General features: G+C 40.3%; 1 protein-coding gene across 6 annotated transcripts in view; it reads right to left on the bottom strand.

Moving 5' to 3' along the window:
• The window catches only part of GULP1 (GULP PTB domain containing engulfment adaptor 1), a 611,398-nt gene that overhangs the window by 364,752 nt on the left and 220,578 nt on the right, over positions 1-26,068 (bottom strand). For all 6 annotated transcript variants that reach the window (XM_029605977.1, XM_029605980.1, XM_029605975.1 and 3 more), the window contains one exon: positions 15,401-15,471. Coding sequence is in view for 2 of the 6 variants with exons in the window: in XM_029605978.1 (XP_029461838.1) it covers positions 15,401-15,428 (28 nt within the window). In the remaining 4 variants the exon portion in view is untranslated. The remainder of the gene's footprint in view (positions 1-15,400; positions 15,472-26,068) is intronic.

Below are 26,068 nucleotides of genomic sequence, written 5' to 3'. Positions count from 1 at the left end.
CGTTCAAGTCCTTTCATGATTTTGTAGACCTCTATCATACTCCACCCCCCATGCCATCTCTTCTCCAAGCTGAACAGCCCTAAACCTCTTTAGTCTTTCCTCATAGGGGAGCCAATCCATGCCCTTTATCATTTTGGTCGCCCTTCTCTGTACTTTCTCCAGTGCAACTATATCTTTTGTGAGATGCAGCAGCCAGAATTACACACAGTATTCAAGATGTAGTCTCACCATAGAGCGAAACAGAGGCATTAGGACATCCACCATTTTATAAGCCATTACCTTCCTAATAATTCCTAACATTGTTTGCTTTTTTGACTGCCACAGCACACTGAGCCAATGATTTCAATGTATTATCGATTATGACACCTAGATCTGTTTCTGGGTGGTAGCTCCTAATATGGAACCTAACATTGTGTAGGTTCTCTGCAGGCAGCCCTGGAAGATTTGTCCATCTGAAACAGGAGAAGTAATATTCGCATCTCGGGCATTGCTGAAGTAATAGAAGGTATTAATATGTTGCAATTTCTTGAGAAATTTATGTTGAGACTTATGTTTGCAGTTTGAGAAAACCATTTGAAATAGAAGGGGTTCATCAGATGCCTAAGGCCTATAGTGGTGAAAATATTGCATTATCCTCAGGCTCTAAAAATCCTCTCTGTGACCAAACAAAGCACCACTCACTTTTGAGGGGAGAAAGCTGTTTTTTCTTCCTGTCTTGGCTAAAACTACTGCGCAGAAATGCAAACACTTTTTGGCACTCAGACCACAACTCTGAATTGGGAGCAAAATATGAATTATTGTAACCAGCATGCATGAGGGTGACCTACAATAATCACACTGATTGGTTTCCTTGTTGCTAAAAACAATTGCTTTGCTATGACTTTATGAGTGCCTGGATTTATTTGTATTTGTATTTTTTTGCCTCTTAACTACCCTACTTGGGCTCCTGCTCATGCACAGCACAGAATGCTGGCTGTGGTCTGTTCTTATTTTTGACTGCATATTTATTGGAGGTTTCTGTCTTTTCAAAGGGTTGGCATGTATGGAAGTTTGCTACAGTTCAACGGACAGTGAAGATGGTCTATTTGAGTCTTCTGTTGTGTTGTCTTGGTTTGAGGCTGTACAGCAGGTCCTTTCCATTTTGGTGACTTTGGGGACTTGTAAAGTTTTTTTCCCTTTTTGTATTTTAAACAGGAGGACTTCTGGGGTTTTTTTCAGTGTCTACTGAATCCATATTTACTGTGTACTAAGTAGATTTTTCTATATACTCAAAGTCTTGTGTTTCTATGTATTTTTTTTTTAATTGTCCTCTTTCATTTTAGTGAAGTAATGGAGCACTTGACAATTCTGAAGATTGAGAGCCTCAACATAAATAGCCTTAATCATCCTACTAAGAGGAAGAAGATACTGGGTTATGTTATGAAATTGGGCAAGGATGTCATAATGCTCTAAGAAGCTCATCTGGACTTTAAAGAAATGTTAAAACTGAAAGGATTGGGTGGGTGATTTAAGAAAATCCTTAGATGTTCAATATCTTAAGAGACTGATTTGGAGGGCATGCGGGAATTGACAGAAACTGTTAGGGGGGAGCAAATTTATTTATATATATTTTTTTTTAATGGTCATGCAGCAATTGTGGACTACCCTGTCTTTTTTTAAATCAGTGGCCAAGGTTATTTTGGAGCAAGGAGATATACCTGTTGTAATGGAACAAGACTTTAATCACCCCTTGAATCCAATTATTGATAGGCATTCAATTTGTGAACTTGGGCTGACCAAGTATTTGACTGACAGAGCAACAGAGGCAGAATTGGGCTAGGTTGATCTTTGGCATCTTCTACAACCTTCCCTCACCAATCCTACTCTAGGTTTGATTACATATTGACCTCTAAATCTTTATTGTCTAGGATCCAAAAGCTGAAATTTTGCCTGTTTTATAGAAACATAGAAATGACGGCAGAAGAAGACCAACGGCCCATCCAGTCTGCCCAACAAGCTTTCGCACTTTTTTTTTTCTTCTCATACTTATCTGTTACTCTTGGCCCTTAGTAACCTTTTTGATTCTGTTTCCCTTCCCCCCTCCATTAATGTAGAGAGTAGTGTTGGAAATGCAACTAAGTGAAATATCTAGCTTAATTAGTTAGGGTTAGTAACCGCCGCAATAAGCAAGCTACACCCATGCTTGATTACCCCGACAATGAATTCAGTCCTTGTTGGTTGTCTGTATATAGATCCACTTTTCTTCAATCCCCCTGCCATTGAAGCAGAGCACTACGCTGGATATGCATTGAAAGTGAAGTATCAGACTTTCTCCCCTGTCGTTGAAGCAGAGAGCTGTGCTGGATATGCATTGAAAGTGAAGTATCAGGCTTATTTGGTTTGGAGTAGTATCCGCTGTAACAAGCAAGCTACTCCCTGTGAATGGAAATCCTTTTTTTCCCCCCACATTACCTCTTGCCGTTGAAACTTAGAGCAATGTTGGAGTCGCATTAACTGTGTATGTTTATTGAATAAGGGTATTATCTCCAGTAGTAGCCGTCATTCCTGCGAGCCACCCACTCTTCATACACATCCTCTAGACTTTATGGATCCACAGTATTTATCCCACGCCCCTTTGAAGTCCTTCACAGTTCTGGTCTTCACCACTTCCTCCAGAAGGGTATTCCAGGCATCCACCACCCTCTCCATGAAGAAATACTTCCTGATATTGGTTCTGAATCTTCCTCCCTGGGGTTTTAAATTGTGACCCCTGGTTCTGCTGATTTTTTCCAACGGTAAAGGTTTGTCGTTATCTTTGGATCATTACAACCTTTCAAGTATCTGAAAGTCTGTATCATCACCTCTGCTCCTCCTTTCCTCCAGGGTGTACATATTTAGATTCTTCAATCTCTCCTCATAAGACATTTGATGAAGACCCTCCACCTTTTTGGTCTCCCTAATCCGGACTGCCTCCATCCTGTCTCTGTCCCTTCGTAGATACAGACTCCAGAACTGAGCACAGTACTCCAGGTGAGGCCTCACCACCGACCTGTACAAGGGGATAATCACTTCCTTTTTCTTACTCGATATTCCTCTCTCTATGCAGCTCAGCATTCTTCTGGCTTTAGCTATCGCCTTGTCACATTGTTTCGCCGACTTCAGATCATTAGACACTATCACCCCTAGGTCTTTCTCCTGCTCCATGGACATCAGCCCTTTACCCCCCATCGAATACAGTTCTTTCGGATTTCCACAACCCATATGCATGACTGCATATTACTCTATCTCCATATTGCAATCTCAGTCATCTACTCCAGTATGGAGTCTCAATGCGTCACTGTTAGAAGATCAAGGGTTTTTTTTATAGATAAGATAGGTTTCATTTCTGAATATTTTAATAAATCAGTCTGTATCTCTGCCTACTTCAACTGTTTGGGATGCTTTTAAAGTTACTATGTGTGGAGAAATTATTAGTTATCTGGCACACTGCAATAAGAAGCATAATGCTGAATTAAATCAGCTTGAGATAGAAATTGCTTCTTTAGAATCAGAACATATTTGGAGTGGTTCTAATACGAGTCTTATGCAGCTTATGATGAAGTATCACTACAACACATTGCTTAGTCAGAGGGCCAGGAAAATTATTTTCATGTCTAAAGTTCTCAATTTCTCTGAGAATAATACATCTGGTAGATTGTTGGCACAGTATTTGTGGGGCAGAAAAATTGATTCCAAATATCCACTAGTAAAGCTACTTCAACATTAACTTACTAAAGACTCAAATTTTTTTTATCAATTCAAAGAATACTATAGCACTTTATATTCCTCTGAGGCTGCAGATGAGAACCTCAGCTCTAGCTCTAAACTTTCAAGAGGAAAGCTTTGATTAAAAGAGGAAACTAGTTAGAAAAAAACTGAAAGGTGCAGCTAGAAAGGTTAAAAATGTACAAAGGGTATGGATATTGTTTAAAAATACTATATTTAAAGCACAGTCAAAATGTATGCCATACTTTAAGAAAGGTGGAAGGAAGGCCAAACGAATGCCAGCAAGGTTAAAAGGTGAAGTGAAAGACTATTTTAGCCAAAAAAAAACTTCCTTCAAAAATTGGAAGAAGGATCTATCTGAAGAAAATAGGAACACACATAAGCATTGGTAAATTAAATGTAAAACACTGATAAGATTGGCTAAGAGCGAATTTCAAAAGAAGTTTGCCATAGAGGCAAAAACTCATAATAAAAACTTTTTAAAATATATACGAAGCAGCAAGTATTGAGTGAATCTGTTGGACTTTTAGATGATCACGTGGTTAAAGGGGCATGCAGGGAACATAAGGCCATTGCAGACAGACTAAATGGATTCCTTGCTTCGGTGTTTACTAATGAGGATGTTGGGGAGATACCCTTCTAGAGATGTTTAAGGTTAATTATTAGGATGAATTGGATCAAATTACGGTGAACCAGGAAGATATACTAGGCCAGATTGACAAATTGATGAATAGCAAATCACCTGGACCAGATGGTATAACCCCAGGGTTCTAAAAGAACTCAAATGAAATTTCAGACCTATTAGTAGTAAAAATTGTAAACTATCATTTCGTCCATTGTACCTGAAGACTGGAGAATAACCAATGTAACCCCGATAATTTTAAAGGGCTCCGGGATGATCCAGGAAACTATACACCAGTAAACCTGACTTCAGAGCCATGAAATATTGTGGCAACTATTAAAGAACAAAACCACAAAATATATAGATAGGCATAATTTAATGGGACACAGCCAGCATAGATTTACCCAATGGAAGTCTTGTCTTATAAATCTGCTGCTTTTTTTTTTTTTTAGGGGTTAATAAATATGTGGATAAAGGTAAATCAGTAGATGCAGTATATATGGATTTACAGAAGGCATTTGACAAAGTCCCTCATGAGAGGCTTCTAAGAAAACTAAAGAGTCATGGGATAGAAGGTGATGTCCTTCTGTGGACTGCAAACTGGTTAAAAGGAAACAGAGTAGGACTGGTCGGTCATTTTTCTCAGTGGAAAAAGATAAAAAGTGTAATGCCTCAAGGATCTGCAGTTGGTCCGGTGCTTTTTAATATATTTATAAAGAAGGTACAGAGAAAGGAGACCAATAAGATAAATGGCATGGAGCAGCTCCACTATGAGGAAAGGCTTAAGGGATTAGGGCTGTTCAGCTTGGAGAAGAGACGGCTGGAAGGGATATGACAAAGGTCTATAAAATCATGAAAGGAATGGAATGGATAAATGTGAATCAGTTTTTACTCTTTCAGATAATTCAAGAACTAGGGGGCACTCTATGACGTTAAAGTAGCAAGTTCAGAACAAATCTGAGAAAATTCTTTTTCACTCAATGCACAATTAAGCCAGAGCATGTGGTTAAGGCAGTTTGTGCAGATGGGTTTAAAAAAGGTGTGGATAAGTTCCTGGAGGAAAAATCCATATACTGATATCAATCATGTTGTCTTAGGGAATAACCACTGTTTATTACTAGCATCAGTAGCATAGGATCTATTAAATGTTTGGGTACTTGCCAGATACTTGTAACCTGGATTGGCCACTGTTGAAAACAGGATGCTAGATTTGATGGAACCTCAATCTGACCCAATATGGCAATGTATGTGTTCTTAAATGTGGCTCGAGAAGCCTTTGTGGCACAGCTGCAGCATCCAACTCTGTCAGAGGACAATAAATGTTTTTTGGACTTCTATTTTGGAGAAGGAAATTATTTCAGCTCTTGCTTCTCTTCCTATTCATAAGACCCCTGGGCATGATGGGTTTCCACTTGCATTTTATAGATCATTGAGTTCGTTATTAGTTCCAAAGGTGAATGATTTGTATCAATCTTTTTATTGTAAAATTTATTTTAAAGTACTTGCCTTACAATTTAACTCAGTTTTGGGGAGTTTAATATTGTCATCTTGAGACCCTATGTTTTCCAAGAGATATGCTCACCAAATTTATATAAGATATTATATATTCTTTTGGCAATTGCTTTACAATTTATTCTTCGTAATTGGAAAAGTTATAACCTCTTAAATGTGACTTATTGGTGGACCAATGTATGATTTATAAATTTGTAACTGTTGCTCAAGGTAAAATTGCTTGAAGGGTTAAACTCCGTGCTCTATACTGATTTGCAGGGGAGGGCGAAAAAAAAAACAACAAAAAAACCTTGTTTTGTTTTCGTTTTGTGGTTCGTTTGCAGGAGATTTTTCTTCCCCATGAATTTTGGTCCGTGGATTGCTTGATTTGTTTCTTTTGTGAGAAAAAAAAATGAATCAAGCAATTAAAACACCTCACCAAAATAGCCAAAAAATTAAAAAGAGCCCTCCCTGCCAGAAAAACACTGGGGCCAGAATTCCCCCCCCCCCCCCCACTTACCCGATCCAGTGGGGATCCACCATCTCTAACTAGGCCAAAGCCTCGGACCATCCACAGCTGTTTCCTTTTTTAAACAGAGAACAATAATATATCCTTGACACAGGTGGTATCAATTGTTTAGGAACCTTGAGTATTTTCATTAAGGGGCAGATTTTCAAAGGGTTACGCACATAATCCCCAAAAACCTGCCCCTGCGTGCGCCGAGCCTATCTTGCATAGGCTCGGCGATGCACGCAAGCCCCGGGATGTGCGTATGTCCCGGGGCTTCGAAAAAGGGGCGTTCCGGGCAGAACACCGGTCCAAGGGGAGGGGCCGAGGCCGCCTCTGTTGCGGTAGTGCTGAGGGATGGCGTGCCGGCAGCTGGCCGGCGCGCGCAAGTTACACCTGCCTGGAGGCAGGCGTAACTTCGATGATAAAGGTCAGGGGGGGTTAGATAGGGCTGGGGGGCGGGTTAGGTAGGGGAAGGTGGAGGGAGGCGGAAGGAAAGTTCCCTACGATTTCGGAGTGGCCTCTGAGGGAACGGAAGAAGGCTACGCGGTTCGGCACGCGCAAGTTGCACAATTGTGCACCCCCTTGCCCGCGCCGACCCTGAATTTTATAACATGCGCGAACAAATCTACGCCCGCGCGTATGTCTGAAAATCTACCCCAATGTATCTTCTAAACAGTTCTTTAGCAGACACCATTGGAAATTTAGGAAAATTAATAAATCACAAATTCTTCCTACTAATAAAATTCAATAATCTCCATTCTATTTAACCACCACCTCTTGCACAGTCTCGACATGCTCCATATTATTTTGCAAGTCAGAAACCTGCAACACTAATTCTAAGTTAGAGCTTTCCAAAGACTGAATTCAGTTCACCAAAACTAAGGGAGACACTTGAGACATGCTAGCATTACCTGAGCCCTCTAGTGCATTCCAAATCGCTTCTAGTGTAAACTCTGAAGAAGGTCATACCAAGGATAAGTTATTTTGAATGGCTTGAGACACAGTAACAAGTGGTTCAATACACCGGTATACAAATTTTTAGAAGTCATCTGCTTCAGTGAAAAAATGTGCCATTTATTAATGTTGATTTGCTAAATTTAAATATGACAACTAAACCAGTTACTGTTAACTATTGTTTTCATGATATTTAAGTTTTTACAATTTACATCTATTTATTGTGTAGATAAAGAGTTTTAATCATAAATTGTAAGCTTAGGACTTTTCGTGTATGTATGGTTGCATAATATTTTACCTGTCCTGTTTATGTAACACTTTAAAAATTAGATCAGCAACAGGATTATAAAATGTATTATGGAAAAAGGCTAAAAAATATATGGAGACATATTTTAGTCCTTATTCAGTGGCTTCTCAGCTCTTCTTGGCTTTCTCTTGTATTCATTAAATAGAACATCTCATCTCACTGTCCAGCACTAGTCTGAAAGCATTGATGGGCTCCATTTGCCCTGATACCATTTTTCCATTGCTGCAATGTCCTGGTGAAATCACTTGCCATGCTCATTGTTCACTGCTCTGCAGTTTGGTAGAAAAAATAGTCTAGATGAGAATGAAAAAAATTTATCTTTAGTGACATGTAACAGCCAAGACTCATGTATACCTTGAGGAAGTTTTCAACCAACTCCTTGTAGTTATCTGCCATGTTGTTTCTAAGAAAATGTGATACCACTAACTGGAAGGCATTCTATGCAATCTTTTCCTTGCCTCGCAAACAGATAATAAATGTATTCAAAGATTCAGTCAAAGATGTGTATTAGTCATTTCTGGTTTAATTTGAAATGTTTTCCCTTTGCAATTCCCAAGATTATATATATTGACCCAGCAGCATATCTTGAAAAACTAAACCAATCAACAATTTTAAGCATCATTTTCGTTCTGAGTGTCCCAGAATTTGTAAAGTTTTATTACATTCATTTCAGAAGCATTTAGGATTTAGACCAGTGATAGTAGAGAAAAATAAGCTCATTTTAACAACAGTGTTTTTGGGGAGTGAAATAATGTATAATATTTGAAATACTGCATGTCACCTCTGTGTTAAGGCATTTACTGCATAGTAAAGTCCTAAGCCCTAACCTGTTTGCAGGTCAAATCCATATTTTCTCTTTTAGTTCAATCTTGGGACTTTATTTCTACTTTTAATTTTGGGAACTTTTGTTTAAGTTTAATCAAGAATATTTACTGTTTTAAGTTTACATTGCATTTTTGTATAACGTTTATCGTAATATATTAATATCTTGCTATATGTCTGTTTCATACCATATTTATGTCTATTTTGTAATTGCCTTTTATGATTTTTAAATGTTTTTTTGTAACCCAACCTTGTGCATCATATTGTAAAGCAGAATATAAATGAATAAATTAAATTATGCACACATATCATTAAGAATACAGTTTCAAAACAATGTTTTTGGTCCAGTATTTATCTTCTCTTCCTTTGGGCTTCCATTTTAAATGAAGCTGTCTCTACTAAGCCCATATTTACAACTAACTGGTATTTTTCCCCACACTTTGGGGCGGATTGTAAAAGGGTTACGCACGTAATATACACACGTAACCCTTTAAAACCCCTCCTGTGCGCGCCGAGCCTATTTTCCATAGTCACGGCGATGCACGCAAGCTCCATATGTCCCGGGGCTTGAAAAAGGGGGCGGGGTGGGGCCGGAGCCTCCAGGCACAGTGGCCATTTGCCACTGTGCCCGGGATCGCAGGCCAACCGTCGGCCGGCGTGCGCAACCTACGCCTGCCCAGAGGCAGGTACAACTTCTAAGTTACAAGTAAGGGGGGGGGGTTTAGGTAGGGCTGGGGGGAGGTTAGGTAGGGGAAGGGAGAGGAAGGTGGGGGAGGGGGGGGCGGAAGGAAGGAAAGTTCCCTCCGAGGCTGCTCCGATTTCAGAGCGGCCTCGGAGGGAACGGAGGAAGGCTGTGCGGCTCAGCACGCACAAGGCGCACAAGTGTGCACTCCCTTGCGCGTGCCAAATCCAGATTTTATAACATGCACGCACAAATCTACACCCGCGCCTAAATCTTAAAATCCGGCCCTTTATCATCTCCTCCAAGCCAAGCAATTACAATAATTCTTTGGTAGGAATGTGCATTCATTTAAAACAAATCACAAAACAGGATGAATAAGGCCATTTTTTATTCATTACAAATGGAACAAACTGAAAATGGACTCATGAAAATACCCAAACATTTTTCAGTATTTCCTTTTTCCAATAAATAAAAAAAAATTTAAAAAAGGGGGGGGAACCACCTCCTGCTCTCTAAAATCAAGTCTGAGTTCCAGCCTACCCGGCTGTCCTTCTTCCCTGGTCCCCGCATACACCATCCGCAGGGCTGCAAAGGACAGGAGTGATGCCCACAAGCTCTTCCATTGATTCTAAAATGTTGCCAGATGCCTAAACATTGGCAGTTGTCAATTCAGTGTTTATGTGCAGGCCACATCACCATTTTTTAAATCTATGGAAGACAGGGCAGTAGCTAATGGGCATTGCTCTTACCTTTTGGACTCTGAGGTCTTACACATGGGGTAAGTAGAAGCCTGATTGACAGGATGAGCTAAAGACTAAGCCAGGTAGGTCCAAGTGGCGTCCTTGATTTTTACTGGCCAGAAGGGAGTGTTTGATGGGCCCGGGGAGGTTCAGCCCAGTAGTCCCAGGCCCTGTGAATATTTTGGAGGGTGGGAGGATTGAAAGGGCTCAATTTGGGTTATTTTAGCAGGTTTTGTTTTTTTTTTAATGTTTGTTTATTTTTTCAGTTCAGGAAACAAAACAAGCCAAAAAAACCACAAAATCCCCCAAAATGAAAAAACAAACCGAAGTGAAAATTTTGGGGCTGCACATCCTTAGCCGAATATTTCAGATCTTTCCAGAACAAATCTAGCCACTAGTTGTTGCCATTAGCAATGCCTGAGACTTCTTCCCTTATGAAAATGCAACCTTCGCCTTCACTGCTTCCCCAGTAGGACCAAAGAGCAGAAGCTAGGCTAAGAAAATGCACCCAGATCTTCCACACGACAGAGCAAAGTGCTGCCACTAAACCATTGTTTCAATATATTCTTAACTTCTTTTGGAACCTCACCTTTAAATTAGGCAAATGCCTTACTTGATCATACATTTTACCTTATTTTCTTAAATAATCTTCCTTATTTGCAAAACACTTAAATATAAGTGCCTTCATATTTTCCTGTTCCATCAACCTTTGGTATTTTAAGAAAAGTGACCCAAAACAGATTTCCTTCTTTTCTTTAAAATAAAAATTTATTACTATTTTGAAACTAGAGAAGTAGATGGTTGGTGCAAGAGTTCCTATGACAGCAGTGTGTAAGGATGCTAAACATACAGACAAGTCAAATTCCTCTTCTCAAGAAATGCAATTAACTCTGCAAAACCATGCCAAAGCAGAGGCAGATGTTTTGCCAGCCATCTTCAAACTTGGTCAGCAGGAAATCATAGGTCCAGTACACATGGAGTAGTATATTAATTGTAAGGCAATCTTTTGTCTCCTGTTAGCCACAGTGAAAACTGTTTTAGATTATGTGCCATTTACCTAGATTTTTCAAAATGATATGTATGCTGTGATTGAGCCCATTTAGAAAGCATTATTGCTTTAAAAATTATTTTTACGGATTCATAGGCCAAACAATGCAATTCTTAAAAAATATAGGGCAACCTCTATTTGACACTGTTTTTAACATCACATATAACACCTTCTATTCAGAAAACAATGAGGACAAAGTTACCAAATTAATGCTTGCACTGCTAACTTGTTGAACGCTTAACACGAAAGTAGATTTGAAGAGAATTACATGTTACTCAGCTACAGATAGTCAGCAGAGCGTTCTACTACTATATTGAAGGAGATATGAATATTCTGTGCATTCTGACTCACAAAGTTGATAATGAACAAGGAAATTTATTATACAGCAAAGTATACCGAAAGACCTCCGAAACCACAAAACAAGCACAACATTGTTCACAGCAATATAGCAAACAACAAAAGAGAACAGCGAATAAATCTTATACCAAATTACTAACTATCCATCAACCATAAAAAAAAAAAAAAAAAGCAATAAAGCTTATCATCATATGGTGAAACAAAGCTAGAGGTTCACAAAACCCAACAGGGTCTATAAACCAAGCTTTTAACAACACAGTGGGGGTAAATTTTCAAAAGGAGTTGCATGCGTAAATGTAGCTACTATTGTAGCAATTTTCAAAAGCCATTTACTCAAGTAAAGTGCACTTATGTGAGTAAATCCTATAGACAAGTCAATGGCATATATTGTAGCAATTTTCAAAAACCCACTTGCTCAAGTAAAGTAAATTTACTCCAGTAAACCTGGTTTTTACTCGAGTAAATGCTTTTTAAAATCAGGCCCAGTGTGAATAAACTTAGACTGTGTATCACTGTAATTTTAATCATTTATCAGAGTTTGAGATTTTATTAGAAAATATTTTGCAATTAAAAATGAGTTTAATCAACATCAAAAGTCTTTTGTACTTATCTTCTCTGAAGAACTTCTATATACGTATGTAGAGCCAAATTTGAGTGCTCCTCTGCTTGTGTAGAAATTATGAAGCTCAATTTTTGTTGAAAAATTGATCAGCTCAATTTTTGTTATTGATCAGCTCCTCCCGAGGGGAGGAGCTAGCAATCTGTTATGGATTACCTCCTCCAGAGGGGAGGAGTGAGCAATCTGATCAATGCTGCTCCCCCAAGGGGAGGAGCTAGCAATTTGTAATACTTCGTAGGTGGAGTTAATGATCTGTTCTGGGTTGGCTCCCACAGAGTGGCAGTCTGTATAATACCGCTCTAGTAGTGTACAGAATCCTTGGGCTGATGGCAGATGACAACGCCCCCAGGAGGATATCCCTAGAGGGACCACCGGCTAGGCTGGAGTATGGAGACAAACATAGATAGTTCTTTATTAGACAGGAAGTAGAACCACCAGAGGTGGCAGTAGTGAGTTGATGTGCCCGGCAGGGCTGAAGTCCCTCAGATACTGGAACTGCGATCTCTGGGTTGCTGAGCTGTAGAAAGAGACTATAGGTAGTGAGTAGACAGGGTATGCTGGATACATAACCAGTCGTAGATGATACACTCACAATTGTAGATATCTGTAATGGCTTCTATGCAACAGAGAGTCTTCAGTATATTCAGGAACAGGAGCCGTAGGCTAGTACTGGTTCCTATATGCAGCCTGGAATAAGAACTCACAATATCTGTGTATGAGATGGCTTCTGGAATAGAAGAGTCTTTGGAGGGTTTTGGGAACATGGGCCCTCGTGGAGCGAGTACCGGTTCCTATCTCTAATCTCCAGTAATAATTCACGATCTCCGTACCTACGATAACGTCTTAGACAGAAGGGAGTCTTTAGTTATTAGGAATATAGGCCCTCATGGAGTGAGTACCGGTTCCTGTCTGAAACAGAACTCACAGTGTTAACGTCTGCGATCGCTTCCAGGCAGTAAGGAGTCTTCTGAGCATTCAGGGACGTAGGCCATTGAGGAGCGAGTACCAGATCCCGTCTTATCAATCTGAAATCAAGAAGACAGAGCGGGGCCCCCAAGGAGCGGGTACCCCTTGGTAGGTTTGTGGAGGCAGAGCAGCAGAGAAATATTTCCCCCATGCTAACTCGATTCGTAGTTGCAAACAAAGACTTCTTAAGTTGGAAGCGGATGACTTCACTACAGGGGGACGCCCCCGAGGTTCACGCCCTTGCGGTACAAACTCTGGAGCACGCGCACGCCCTTACATCATCACAAACCTGGCGGATCCACAGCATCAGGCCAGCCCGGGGATTCCGGGGAGAAGTGGCGAGGAGAAGCTGCGGCAGCATCTGCCCGTCAGACCCGAAGGGAGTCGCCACAAAGGTAGAGAGGGTGGAGCGAGGGCGAGAACAGGCACGAACGCAACAATTTTATTAAGATGTGTCCATATAATCAGAGCAATCAAAGTCCGTTTTCCACAGAGAACCCAGACGCTGCAGCGTTTCGGAAACCAAGCGCCTGCTTCAGAGGAAATAAGACATTGCTGCTCTTTACACGAACATTCCTCAAGCAAGGCGCTAAGATATATGCCAATTTCTATTAACTCAAGACCCTGTTTGTGTTCCAACTGACTTCTTGATGTCTCTAATTACAATTGCTATGAAGAATAACTTTTTTTTTTTGTTCTGGAGATAATCTCTTTCACCACATCAAAGGAGATGAAATGTGGGTTTCTATGGCCCCCGATGTTACAAAGTTATATGTTGGTGTCTTTGAGACCTTAAGGCTCCTACTGTGTCCTTTTCAGCAGTACATTAAACGTTGGAAGCATTATATTGACAATGTCATTATGCTGTGTATAGGGAGCCTGGATTCTTTGACTGTTTTTTGAATGGCTCATTAGCAGAGACATAAATCTACAGTTCGCCTGTATAGCTGATACCCAAAAGGTGAATTACCTGGATATTCTTATTAAATATGATGGGGTGAAATTTTTCTTTTCTATATATCATAAATCCTCTGAAAGAAATACTTTGTAACATTTTAGTAGTTGTCATCCTCAGAGTTTGAAGAACAATTTGCCAACAGGCCAAATTGTAGAACTGTGCTCTACCACTGATGAATATATTTTTAAGTCTAATGAAATGAAAGATTTCTTAAAAAAGGATATTCACGTTGGATAGTACATAGAGCCTATAAATCTGGGAGACAGGCAAATAGAGCTCTATTGATAGATTCATCTAATAAGAATTTGGATGATCGGTTAGTATGTGTGTTACCATTTAACCCGGTCACATGGAAAATTCAAAAAACGGTCAAGAAAAGTGGCACCTCTTATCAATCATTGGGCTGATAGACAAAATTTCATAGAAGACCTTACATTTGCAGTCCTTGAACAATGGTTCCCACAAAAACATGGAGGTGATTTCTCTAAATTTTTATCTCAAAGGAATGCATGTGAGCTAAAAGGACTTAAGGAAGTGGAATGGTGTATTTTCTAATCTTGTCTACAAAATACTTTTGAATGGATGCTTTTTGATTGGTGGGTTTTGATATAAAATGGTGATGTCATAATGACATGTGTGTGCTGCCATTTTGTCAAACTACATGAAGTGAGATGGACATACTAAATCAAGAGGCATAAATATAACTATCCCTCATTAAGTTATTTAGATTTAAGCTTTATTTTGATATAACGGATGTTTTTATTTTATCCAGAAGCTGCATCCATTATTTCCCCTGAAGCAGGCATTTGGTCGCCAAAATGCTGCAGCATCGGCGTTCTCTGCGGAAAATGGACTTTGAATTTTATATTGATTTTATGGACTCATCTTAATAAAACTGAGCTTCTTAATGTTTACACAAGTGGAGGAGCACTCAAATTTGGTTCTACATACGTATATGGAAGTTCCTCAGAGAAGATAAGTATAAAATTTTGATTATTTTTTTAGCACATTTTTAATTGAAAAATGTATTTTTCTATAAAAAATTATCTCAAACTGATAAATTGTTAAAATTATAGAGATACACAGTCTAACTTTACGCACACTGTGTTAAAAGCTTGGTAATATAATCTTTTGGATTCTGTGAGAACCTCTAGCTCGCTGTTTCACCATTTATGATATCAGGCTTTATTGCTTTTTTTTCAGGTTAATAGTTAGTAATTTGGTATAAGATTTATTCGCTGTTCTCTTGTTTTTTGTTATACATCAAAGTATAAACAGAAAACAATATCTCATCATACTATTTCACTGAGAAATCAGTTTAAATCTACATGGTTGGACTGACTTCATAGAAACATTAAAACTAACAACAGATAAAGACGACAAGGTTCAGTAGTTGGCCCATTTTCTCTTCACTAGACTATTCTCTCAGGTAATAGTTATTAATATTCTCAAGACAACTTTATGAAGATCAAACGTTAACACAAATACGGAATTATCCTGACATTGCATATCTATACTAAAATTAGGAGCAAAAATTATAAGACATAGAAACCAGATTCTATCAATACAAATCTTTTACCTTTTTTCCTGCTAAAGGCACGATTCATGTTGAGAATCAGCTAAGGGAATAGACTTCAGCTTTGCTGTAACCTGAGAACAAAAAGTTACAATTTTATATTATTCTTCTTCAAAAGTTTACTGGATCATTTTGAAAATGTTGCTAAGTCAATCATATCTGAATGTCAAACATACCCCCTTTTCCAATATGCAAGACTCAAGGAAACATGGTGGCAGTGGCGTAGCTATGGGTGGGCTGTGGTACACATTTTTAGCTTAGGCTCAACCACCTTGCATTGTCCAGAAGCCCAAGAAGAGAGGCCCTGTTGCAGGGACACTGTGAACAGGCCTGGTGCTGCCAGGTGCACACATCCAGCAGAGCAGACGCCGATGAGGGGAGGTGGCCCGGGGGGCCACCAGGCAACCCTGTACCACCAGCGATTGAAGAAATAGTCCCATGAGGCCACCAGTGGGTTCCATCCCACTAGCAGCCAAAGAAGAAGGCCTGGGAGGCCTCCAGATCCCAACAGTGGCTGGGAAGAAAATGAGGCCCAGTAGGCCAAGGTGAATCCCATCTCACCGACATCCGAGACGAGAACCCCACTGGGAGAGAGCCCGTTGGCCTGCTCCACCATTTGTGCCGGCCCTACAGAATTAAAAACTCTTGCAGCTAGCACATGCTCTATGCTGATTTCACAATGCATGAGAAAAATATGATGCCTTGCACTTGTTTTTCCTATCTTTATTTATAGGGAGCCAGAAATTACATACACTTGTACATATTACTGTAAACAAGGACAAAAATTCAAGTGTACATTAAAGAGGTGATAAAAGTTTTTTGTTTGGGTTTTGAATTTCCAGACTACCTAGGATGTTCCAATGAGGCAATGGAGCCACACTTGATATCACCACTCTCCCACCACCCTAAAGAATAATACAACTTTACAATAAAATGCATAAGAACCTTAAACTTGTTTCCTGTTATTTTTGGGTCAGGATTGATTTTCACAGATCATATGCATTCTTACAGTGCTTGGAGTGTGTTTTCAAATTCTGATGATAACATGTCTATGAAAAGTTGCCACAGTTGTGCTACTATGGCTTGTTTGACCTTTGACAGATTTCTTTGACAGATGTTCAAAAACCAATTATATCATCTTTCTTTCCCAATGGGCTGCACATGGGAGTTCTGGGCTTGTACTGTTATAAACCGCTATGCTGATGGGAGGAGCAATCAGATAGTAGTTAGCAATCTGTTCAGAACTGAGTTGCTGGAGTAGCAATCTGTTATTGTTTGGGATAGTTGTGGGTGGATCCTTGGGCCGGTGGCAGATGACCAAGCCCCCGGGGGAAGATCCCGAGAGGGACCACCGGTCAGACTCAGAGTTTGGAGACAGACACACACTAGTTATTTTATTAAACAGTATATTGAACCAACAGAGATGGCAGTAGTTAAGCTGGAAAGCCTGGCTGGGCTGTAGTCCCTCAGATACTGGAACAGCGATCCCTGGAGGCTGAGCTGTAGAGAAACTGAGATATAGTAAGTAGGCAGGGTATGCAGATGGTAACACTCACACAATGTCCCAATAAAGCCCAGGAGCTGGAATGTATAGTCCCTTGAGGAGCGAATACCTGGTTCCAGGGAAAGCTCAGAGAGAACGATGGTAATTCACTGATGTAGCTGATATAGTTGGTAGTGATGACTTCCAGGCAGAAGAGTATATGAAGCAAGTCTGGAAACAAGGGACCTTGAGGAGCGAGTACCGGTTCCAGACTGTCATCTGAAAAACAAAGGAGAGAGCGAGGCCCCCGAGGAGCGGGTACCTTTGGTAAGTCCGAGGAGGCAGAGTTGCTTAGAAAGACAAAGCGAGTCCTATGTTAATCCGATGTCAATCCTTGCTAACTCGATGTGTTAGCAAATACTGAGACCTTAAATATCCGTCGCAGGTGATGTCATCTTCGGGGGACGCCCCCGAGGTCCACGCCATTGCCGGTACTTCAGTCGGGGCCGCGCCATCAGGTACTGCTCCTTTTCTCCTCTTCCTGCTTTTCCCTCTTCTCTCGCCCTATCTGCTCCCTCTCCCCCCACCCTGGTCTTTTGTAATTTCCTCCTTCAGTTATATTGTAAACCAGCATGATGTACCCATGAATGTCGATATATAAAAAGCTAATAAATAAATAAATAAATAAATAATTCATAGAGCAAGAAGCATCAGTGAACGTTTCATGTGTATCTGCTTTAAGGTCTTCCAAAGACCTTGAAGATATATCAAAGGAATCATACACTGATCTTATTAAATTTTTAAGATTGCGTCGCCTCTGCTCAAACCGGACTGACTTTCTCTCACAGGCTCAAATTCTATCCGCTCGGTTCACGGAAAGGGGCTATCCTCCTCGGGTCATTAAAAAAGCGTTTAAACGAGCATTATATACGCACCGGGAATGGCTCTTTATATCCCCCACGGTTACCGAGGATACATCGCTGAACTGCATCCTTCCATTCTCTATAGTTGGGAGGACCATAGTTAACATGATTAAGAGACATTGGGCAGCCCTTTCCCTTAATACTCTTATGCACGGATCACTTCGGTTCACTTTCAAGAGAGGGACTAATTTACGGGACCGACTGGTTCATACAGCGAGTCGCCCTAGTGACTCGCGATCCGATAGGAGAGGTCAGCATTCCCCTTGTGGTCACTGTTCTATGTGCCGGCATACAGAACCATCTAGGGAATTTACACACCCCAAGACTGGACGAGTGTTTAAGCTGTTCTCCAATACTGACTGTACAACCAGAGGGGTGGTTTATGTGGTTAAATGTCCTTGCCCTTTATTATACGTGGGTAAAACCTCGCGTATGATAAAAACAAGGATTATTGAGCACTGTTGTAATATTAGATCCTCCAGGATTGATGAGCCCCTTGTATCACATTGGCTCCAGGCTGGTCATTCCATCGATGCTCTCTCCTTCCTGGTCCTGGAGGTGGTCGCATGTCCCCAACGGGGGGGAGACTTTTCCGGGATGCTAGGACGGAGAGAGCAGCGCTGGATTTTCACATTGGATTCGGTCTTCCCCAATAGCTTGAACAAGGAGATAGAGTGGTACCTATTCTATTAATTGTCTATTAATTCGACATGTGTGTTGCTGTGCGCTCCAGCGTTCTCTAGCTTCTCGCGAGAGGTTCTCCTTTCGCGCCTTTTTTCCTTTTAAATGGCTGTCATTGCTATAGGGCGCTTGCGCTCCTGTGACTAACTTTAAAGGTATGTATCTGTCATGTCACATTTGTATTTTTTGCAGCCTACTCTTTTCCATTTCTGATATATATTCCTTTATTGTAGATTATAATATGCTGTGGTCCCTCCTGATGCAGTTCACACGAAACACGGACCGTGTCGGGGGACATGTATTTAAAATATTCTTTGCTTACCAGAAGGAGTTGCCGTATTGAATGAACTATGAGAATTCAGCCATATAATAAATACACGTTTGAATTTTGAATGGAACTTTATTTTCTTTCCTGCACTTGTTCAGTTGAATACTTGCTTATGTGCAAGGTTGGCTTCTGTTGATTGTTTGGTAATTGAAATCTCCCATTATTATTGCACTGCCAAATTGGTTTGCTTCCCTGATTTCTCTTAGCATTTCATCATCTGTCTTACCATTTTGTCCAGGTGGATGGTAGTATACTCCTATCACTATACTCTTACCCAACACACATGGGATTTCTACCCATATAGATTCTACTGAGCATTTACTCTCTTGTATGATCTTTATCCTGTTGGATTCTATACCCTCCCAGACATAAAGTGCCACACCCCCACCAAGTTGATCCTCCCTATCATTGCGATATAATTTGTACCCTGATATAGCACTGTCCCATTGGTTATCCTCCTTCCACCAAGTCTCTGTGATACCAATTATGTCAATTGGTGCAATTAATTGAGACAATTAAACTTGAGGATATTGAACTTTCCGGCTATTACCTAAATAAACTTGATTAATAGCCATTAATGGACTTCTCAACTTAATTAATAGCAAGTAATGAACTTCTCCTCCAAGAACTTATCCAATCCTTTTTTAAATCCAGCTACACTAACTGCACTAACCACATTCCCTGGCAACAAATTCCAGAGTTTAATTGTGCATTGAGTGAACAAGAATTTTCTCCGATTAGTCTTAAATGTGCTACTTGCTTACTTCAAGGAATGCCCCCTAGTCTATTATTTGAAAGTGTAAATAACCAATTCACATCTACTCGTTCAAGACCTCTCATGATCTATCATATCCCCCCTCAGCCATCTCTTCTCTAAGCTGAACAGCCCTAACCTCTTCAGCCTTTCCTCATAGGAGAACTGTTCCATCCCTTTATCATTTTGGTTGCCCTTCTCTGTACCTTCTCCATCGCAACTATATCTTTTTTTGAGATGCGGTGACCAGAACTGTACACAGTTTTCAAGGTGCTGTCTCAACATGGAGCAATACAGAGGCATCATGACATTTTCCGTTTTATTCACCATTCCATTTCTAATAATTCCCAACATTCTGTTTGCTTTTTTGACTGCCGCAGCACACTGAACTGACGATTTCAATGTGTTATCCACTATGTCGCCTAGATCTCTTTCTTTGGTCGAAGCTCCTAATATGGAACCTAACATTGTGTAACTAGAGCATGGGTTATTTTTCCCTATATGCATCAATTTGTACTTATCCACATTATATTTCATCTGCCATTTGGATGCCCAATTTTCCAGTCTCACAAGGTCTTCCTGTAATTTATCACAATCTGCTTGAGACTTAACTAATTGAATAATTTTGTATCATCTGCAAATTTGATAACCTCACTCGTCGTATTTCTTTCCAGATCATTTATAAATATATTGAAAAGTAAGGGGCCCAATACAGATCCCTGCACACTCCCTTCCACTGAGAAAATTGTCCATTTAATCCTACTCTCTGTTTCCTGTCTTTTAGCCAGTTTGTAACCCACAAAAGGATTACACTTATCACCTATCCCATGATTTTTTACTTTTCCTAGAAGCCTCACATGAAGAACTTTGTCAAATGCCTTCTGAAAATCCAAATACACTACATCTACCGGTTCACCATTATCTACATGTTTATTAACTCCCTTCAAAAAAGTGAAGCAGATTTGTGAGGCAAGACTTGCCCTGGGTAAAGCCATGCTGACTTTGTTCCATTAAACCATGTCTTTCTATATGTTCTGTGATTTTGATATTTAGAACACTTTCTACTATTTTTCCTGGCACTGAAGTCAGGCTAACCAGTCTGTAGATCCCGGATCACCCCTGGAGCCCTTTTTAAATATTGGGGTTACATTAGCCAACCTCCAGTCTTCAGGTACAATGGATGATTTTAATGATAGGTTATACATTTTTACTAATAGGTCTGAAATTTCATTTTTTAGTTCCTTCGGAACCCTGGGGTGTGTACCATCCGGTACAGGTGATTTACTTCTCTTCAGTTTGTAAATCAGGCCTACCACATCTTCTAGGTTCACCGTGACTTGGTTCAGTCCATCTAAATCATTACCCATGAAAACCTTCTCCGGTATAGGTATCTCCCCAACATCCTCTTCAGTAAACACCGAAGCAAAGAAATTGTTTAATCTTTCTGCGATGGCCTTATCTTCTCTAAGTGCCCCTTTAACCCCTCGATCATCTAACGGTCCAACTGACTCCCTCACAGGCTTTCTGCTTTGGATATATTTTAAAAAGTTTTTATTGTGAGTTTTTACCTCTACGGCCAACTTCTTTTCAAATTCTCTCTTAGCCTATCTTATCAATGTCTTACATTTAACTTGCCAAAGCTTATCCATTATCCTATTTTCTTCTGTTGGATCCTTCTTCCAATTTTTGAATGAAGATCTTTTGGCTAAAATAGCTTCTTTCACCTCACCTTTTAACCATGTCGGCAAACATTTTGCCTTCCTTCCACCTTTCTTAATGTGTGGAATACATCTGGCCGTGCTTCTAGGATTTTTTTGGGGGGTTTTTTTTAAACAATGACTACGCCTCTTGCACACTTTTTACCTTTGTAGCTGCTCCTTTCATTTTTTTTTTATTTTCTCATTTTATCAGTTTCCCTTTTGAAAGTTTAGTATGAGAGCCGTGGATTTTCTTACTGTCCCCTTTCCAGTCATTAATTCAAATTTGATCATATTATGATCACCTTTGCCAAGTGGCCCTACCACCTTTACCTCTCTCACCAAATCCTGTGCTCCACTGAGAATTAGATCTAACATTGCTCCCTCTCTCGTCTGTTCATGAACCAATTGCTTCATAAAAATGTCATTTATTCCATCCAGAAACTTTGTATCATCAGGACATGAAATCTCCTATTACTACCGTACTACCAATTTAGTTATCTTCCATAATTTCTCTTAGCATTTCACTGTCTGTCTCACCATCTTGGCCAGGTGGACGGTAGTATACTCCTATCACTATAGTCTTCTCCAACATACAAGGGATTTCTATCCATAAAGATTCGATTGTGCATTTAGTCTCAAGCAGGATGTTTATCCTGTTGGACTCTATACCATCCCGGACATAAAGTGCCACACCTCCTCCTGGGTGCTCCTCTCTGTCATTGCGATATAATTTGTACCCTGGTACAGCACTGTCCCATTGGTTATCCTCTCCTTCCACCATGTCTCTGAGATGCCAATTAAGTCTATGTCATCCTTCACTGCTATACATTCTAATTCTCCCATCTTACTTCTTAGACTTCTGGCATTAGCATACAAACATTTCAAAGATTGTTTTGTGTTTGTATTTTCATTCTGCTTTTTAATTGATATAGATAAGTTAGAATATTTTTAGCTCAGGTGAGTTTTTAGTTACAGGTTCTTGGACTACTTTTCTTGTTATTGGAACCTCACTGTCAGGATGCCATAATTCTAATGCGTCATTAGTATCCTTTGAAGATACCTCCCTCCGAGCATGCGCGCTGCTGAGCGACTGTCAGCTTTCCCCTTTGTTCTAATTTAAAGGCTGCTCTATCTCATTTTTAAAGGTTAGCGCCAGCAGTCTGGTTCCACCCTGGTTAAGGTGGAGCCCATCCCTTCGGAAGAGACTCCCCCTTCCCCAAAAGGTTTCCCAGTTCCTTACAAAACTGAATCCCTCTTCCTTGCACCATCTTCTCATCCACACATTGAGACTCCGGAGCTCTGCCTGCCTCTGGGGACCTGCGTGTGGAATAGGGAGCATTTCAGACAATGCTACCCTGGAGGTTCTGGATTTAAGCTTTCTACCTAAAAGCCTAAATTTGGCTTTCAGAACCTCCCTCCCACATTTTCCTATGTCGTTGGTGCCCACATGTACCATGACAGCTGGCTCCTCCCCAGCATTATCTAAAATCCTATCTAGGTGACATAAGAGGTCCACCATCTTCGCACCAGGTAGGCATGTTACCAGGCGATCCTCATGCCCACCAGCCACCCAGCTGTCTACATTCCTAATAATTGAATCACCAACTATGACAGCCGACCTAACCCTTCTCTCCTGGGCAGTAGGCCTTGGAGACATCTTCGGTGTGAAAGGACAATGCACTACCTGGAGAGCAGGTCCTTGCTACAGGATCCTTTCCTGATGCACCAGGTTGATGCTCTCCGATCATGAAACCTTCTGCCTCCAAGGAGGCACAGGGGGCTGCCAGTCTGAAGATGGGACTTGGCTACTATGTGCCTGAAGGTCTCATCTATATACCTCTCTGTCTGCCTCAGCTCTTCCAGGTCTGCCACTCTAGCCTCCAGAGATCAGACTCGTTCTCTGAGAGATAGGAGCTCTTTGCAACGCATGCACATGTACAAACAATCTAATTTCTGTTTATTTGCTGGCTATTAAAAGCACAAAACACACAAACACATTAAATAATATTCCCCAATAGTTAACTTTGCCCCAATACTTTTAAAAAAGAAAATTTCCCAAGCAAAACTTACTGATTCCTTTCAGCCACCAGCAAGGTGATCCTTTCCTCTCAGTCCTCCCACTGAATTGTAAAAAATGTATGTGTGTATTTCTCAATCATCAATATGGATACTGAGGAGTGATAGATTTTTCTTATGATTTTTATATTCTGCTTTTGCACTTTAAAGCAGATTACATTCAGGTACTGGAAGTATTTCCCTATCCTCAGAGGGCTTATATTTTAAGTTTTTGTCTGAGGCAATGCAGAGTAAATTAACTTGCCCAAGCTCACAAGGAGCAACAGTGGGACTTGAACCTTTCTCTTCTGGTTTATAGCCCACTGCTCTAACCACTAGGCTACTCCTCTACACCACAACATATTGTCAAGAACGAACAAGCTATCATGATCCCACCCCCCTCCCCACTCCCACGCGATAAAATAATGATAAATCTCCCTATAAATTTGTACTTGAGTCAATGGAGGTAGAAGTGACTTTCCCAAGGTCACAAGGAGTGTCAGCAGGATTTGAACCCTGACCTTCCTGGTTCATAGTCTGTTTAACCATTAAGCTACTCCTCTGCTCCATTCATTTTACTTACATAACAAAAGACAGTATTACACCCTTTAAGACTGGTATTGTATTAAATTGCAGAAAGGCATGATTCACTCCAAAGTTTCAGTGAAAACAAATATATATATATACACACATATATATATACATACACACACACACACTGTATGTGTTATGAGTTAAGTGAAGAATATGGATAATGTAAATATCAATTGAACAATATGCATATTATCCACTGGATTTTATAGTTATGTTGGCATAAACCTATATACATACAAAATCACTAACACATTGTAATAGTAAGATAAGATGATCCAGGAGAATAGTGGTTAATGTAACCAAATCTTTACAGAAAAGGAAATACTCTAACATAAAACCAATAAAAATAGAGCTTTCCAGTTATATAAACTTCAAGAAAGCTTTATAATCAGCCTGCAAAGGAGCTATTATACAGCATGAAGTATGAACTTGTTTAGAAATATTACATCTGGATCCAGTCTCACTCTGTCCTACTAACAGAAACCATGCGACAAAAGCATAGCAGAAACTCACGCTTAACAGTAAATGCATGCATACAACTATCTAAATATTCTACAAGCAGCAAACAGTGAAATTTAATATATTGTTTGGGAAATCACTAACATTTTACCTTCCAATACAAACAATCCTAAAAAGAGCTCTTCAGAAAGACAGCAATATTTTCTATCCACACACAATTCATATGCACACACTAAACAAAAGGTAATCTTCAGCTGAACACCGTGCATATATGTTAGCATGGTATATAAAACAAAATTAGGTAAAGTTTGATATTAAGGTACAGAACAAAGTTTTTGCTTTAATAGATGTTAACCAACTTCATATTCTTGATCAATATTTTCCTATGAACACATGCTTACATTGTACTAATATTAAAGAAAAACTTAACAAAAGAGATAATATGGACACTTACTGTGATGCATAAAGACAGGAACTGGGAAGAGGAAATGTTACTTGGTTTAATGGCTTTCAGATGTGCATTGGATACTATTACAAACTGGATCATAAAGTGGAATTTATCTGAACAGACAAGCTCAAACTTTGCAATAAACATACTTTTTCCTGTTACCTTTCTCGGGGACTTTAATCATTAAAAATTAAGCAATTCAAAATCTTTGGAAAAACAGATTTAATGGGAAGACACACCATTTTATTTTGAATATGCTTAACATTAACTAATGCCTACTTGTACCATTTTTTGAAACCGTGAAAAGTCTCTCTTTATTAATCCCTAGACTAAAATAAACACAATTTTAGCTGCCTGAATATTTTCATTGGCTCAGTATTTAAAACTTTTCCAGGCCAAGAAAGAGATAGGGGGGAGGGGGGTGTCATTTCTTAATCTAGGTTATAATCCTCAAAATCAGACAGAAATCTTGGCTTATAAGAAGGGCTGAAGCAGTGTACTATTTCTTTAGAGACTGCCACAGAATAGGACTTCAAGGTCTAGTCTGCAGATAATCATCCCAGTATTTCTTCCAAGTTAACACAGTAACAATAAATGAGGGCAGAAAAAGACCAACCAGGCTAGTATGCGCAGTTATTCTGTCCACACCAAGGATACACCTCAGCTGTCAGCCACTGCTGTGACCACCTGTACGATTCCTCCCTATCCAGTAGATTTATCTCCATGCTGTATACAGAGGCAGCTCTATAATGAGGTAGGGTGAGGCAGCTGCTTCAGGTAGCATAATTTTGGGAGCAGCAGCAAGCATCCTCCAAAATACCCTTGCAGTGGCCTCCCTTTATATTCTGGACGCTAAAGCCAGCAGGGTTCTCATGCCCCGCCGGCAGAAAGACCGCAGCTCTACTGGATGAAGTGCTGGTGAGGTTCCCACACCCTGCCAGCAATGTAAGGACCCCACCGGGGGATGATGTTCTGGCAGAGGGTTCCTACTTCCTATCAGCATAGGACCCCACAGGCCCTGCTGGATGACACTCTATAGCAGGGGGTTCCCTCTCCAGCCAGCAAAGGGCCCCGCACCGCTGGATGACGCCCTGGTGGGTTTCCCATTTCCCGCCAGCAAAAGATCCGTGGACGCCACTGGATGACTAACTGGCGGGATTCCTACTCCCCACCAGCAAGATGACGACCCACCGATGCCGCTGAAGTACTGGGCTCCCCACTCACAGAAAGGCAACCCCACGGTGGA

Source organism: Rhinatrema bivittatum, chromosome 6 (genome assembly GCF_901001135.1).
Source record: "Rhinatrema bivittatum chromosome 6, aRhiBiv1.1, whole genome shotgun sequence".
Classification (NCBI taxonomy): Eukaryota; Metazoa; Chordata; class Amphibia; order Gymnophiona; family Rhinatrematidae; genus Rhinatrema; species Rhinatrema bivittatum.
This window is presented reverse-complemented; position numbering and strand designations above follow the sequence as displayed.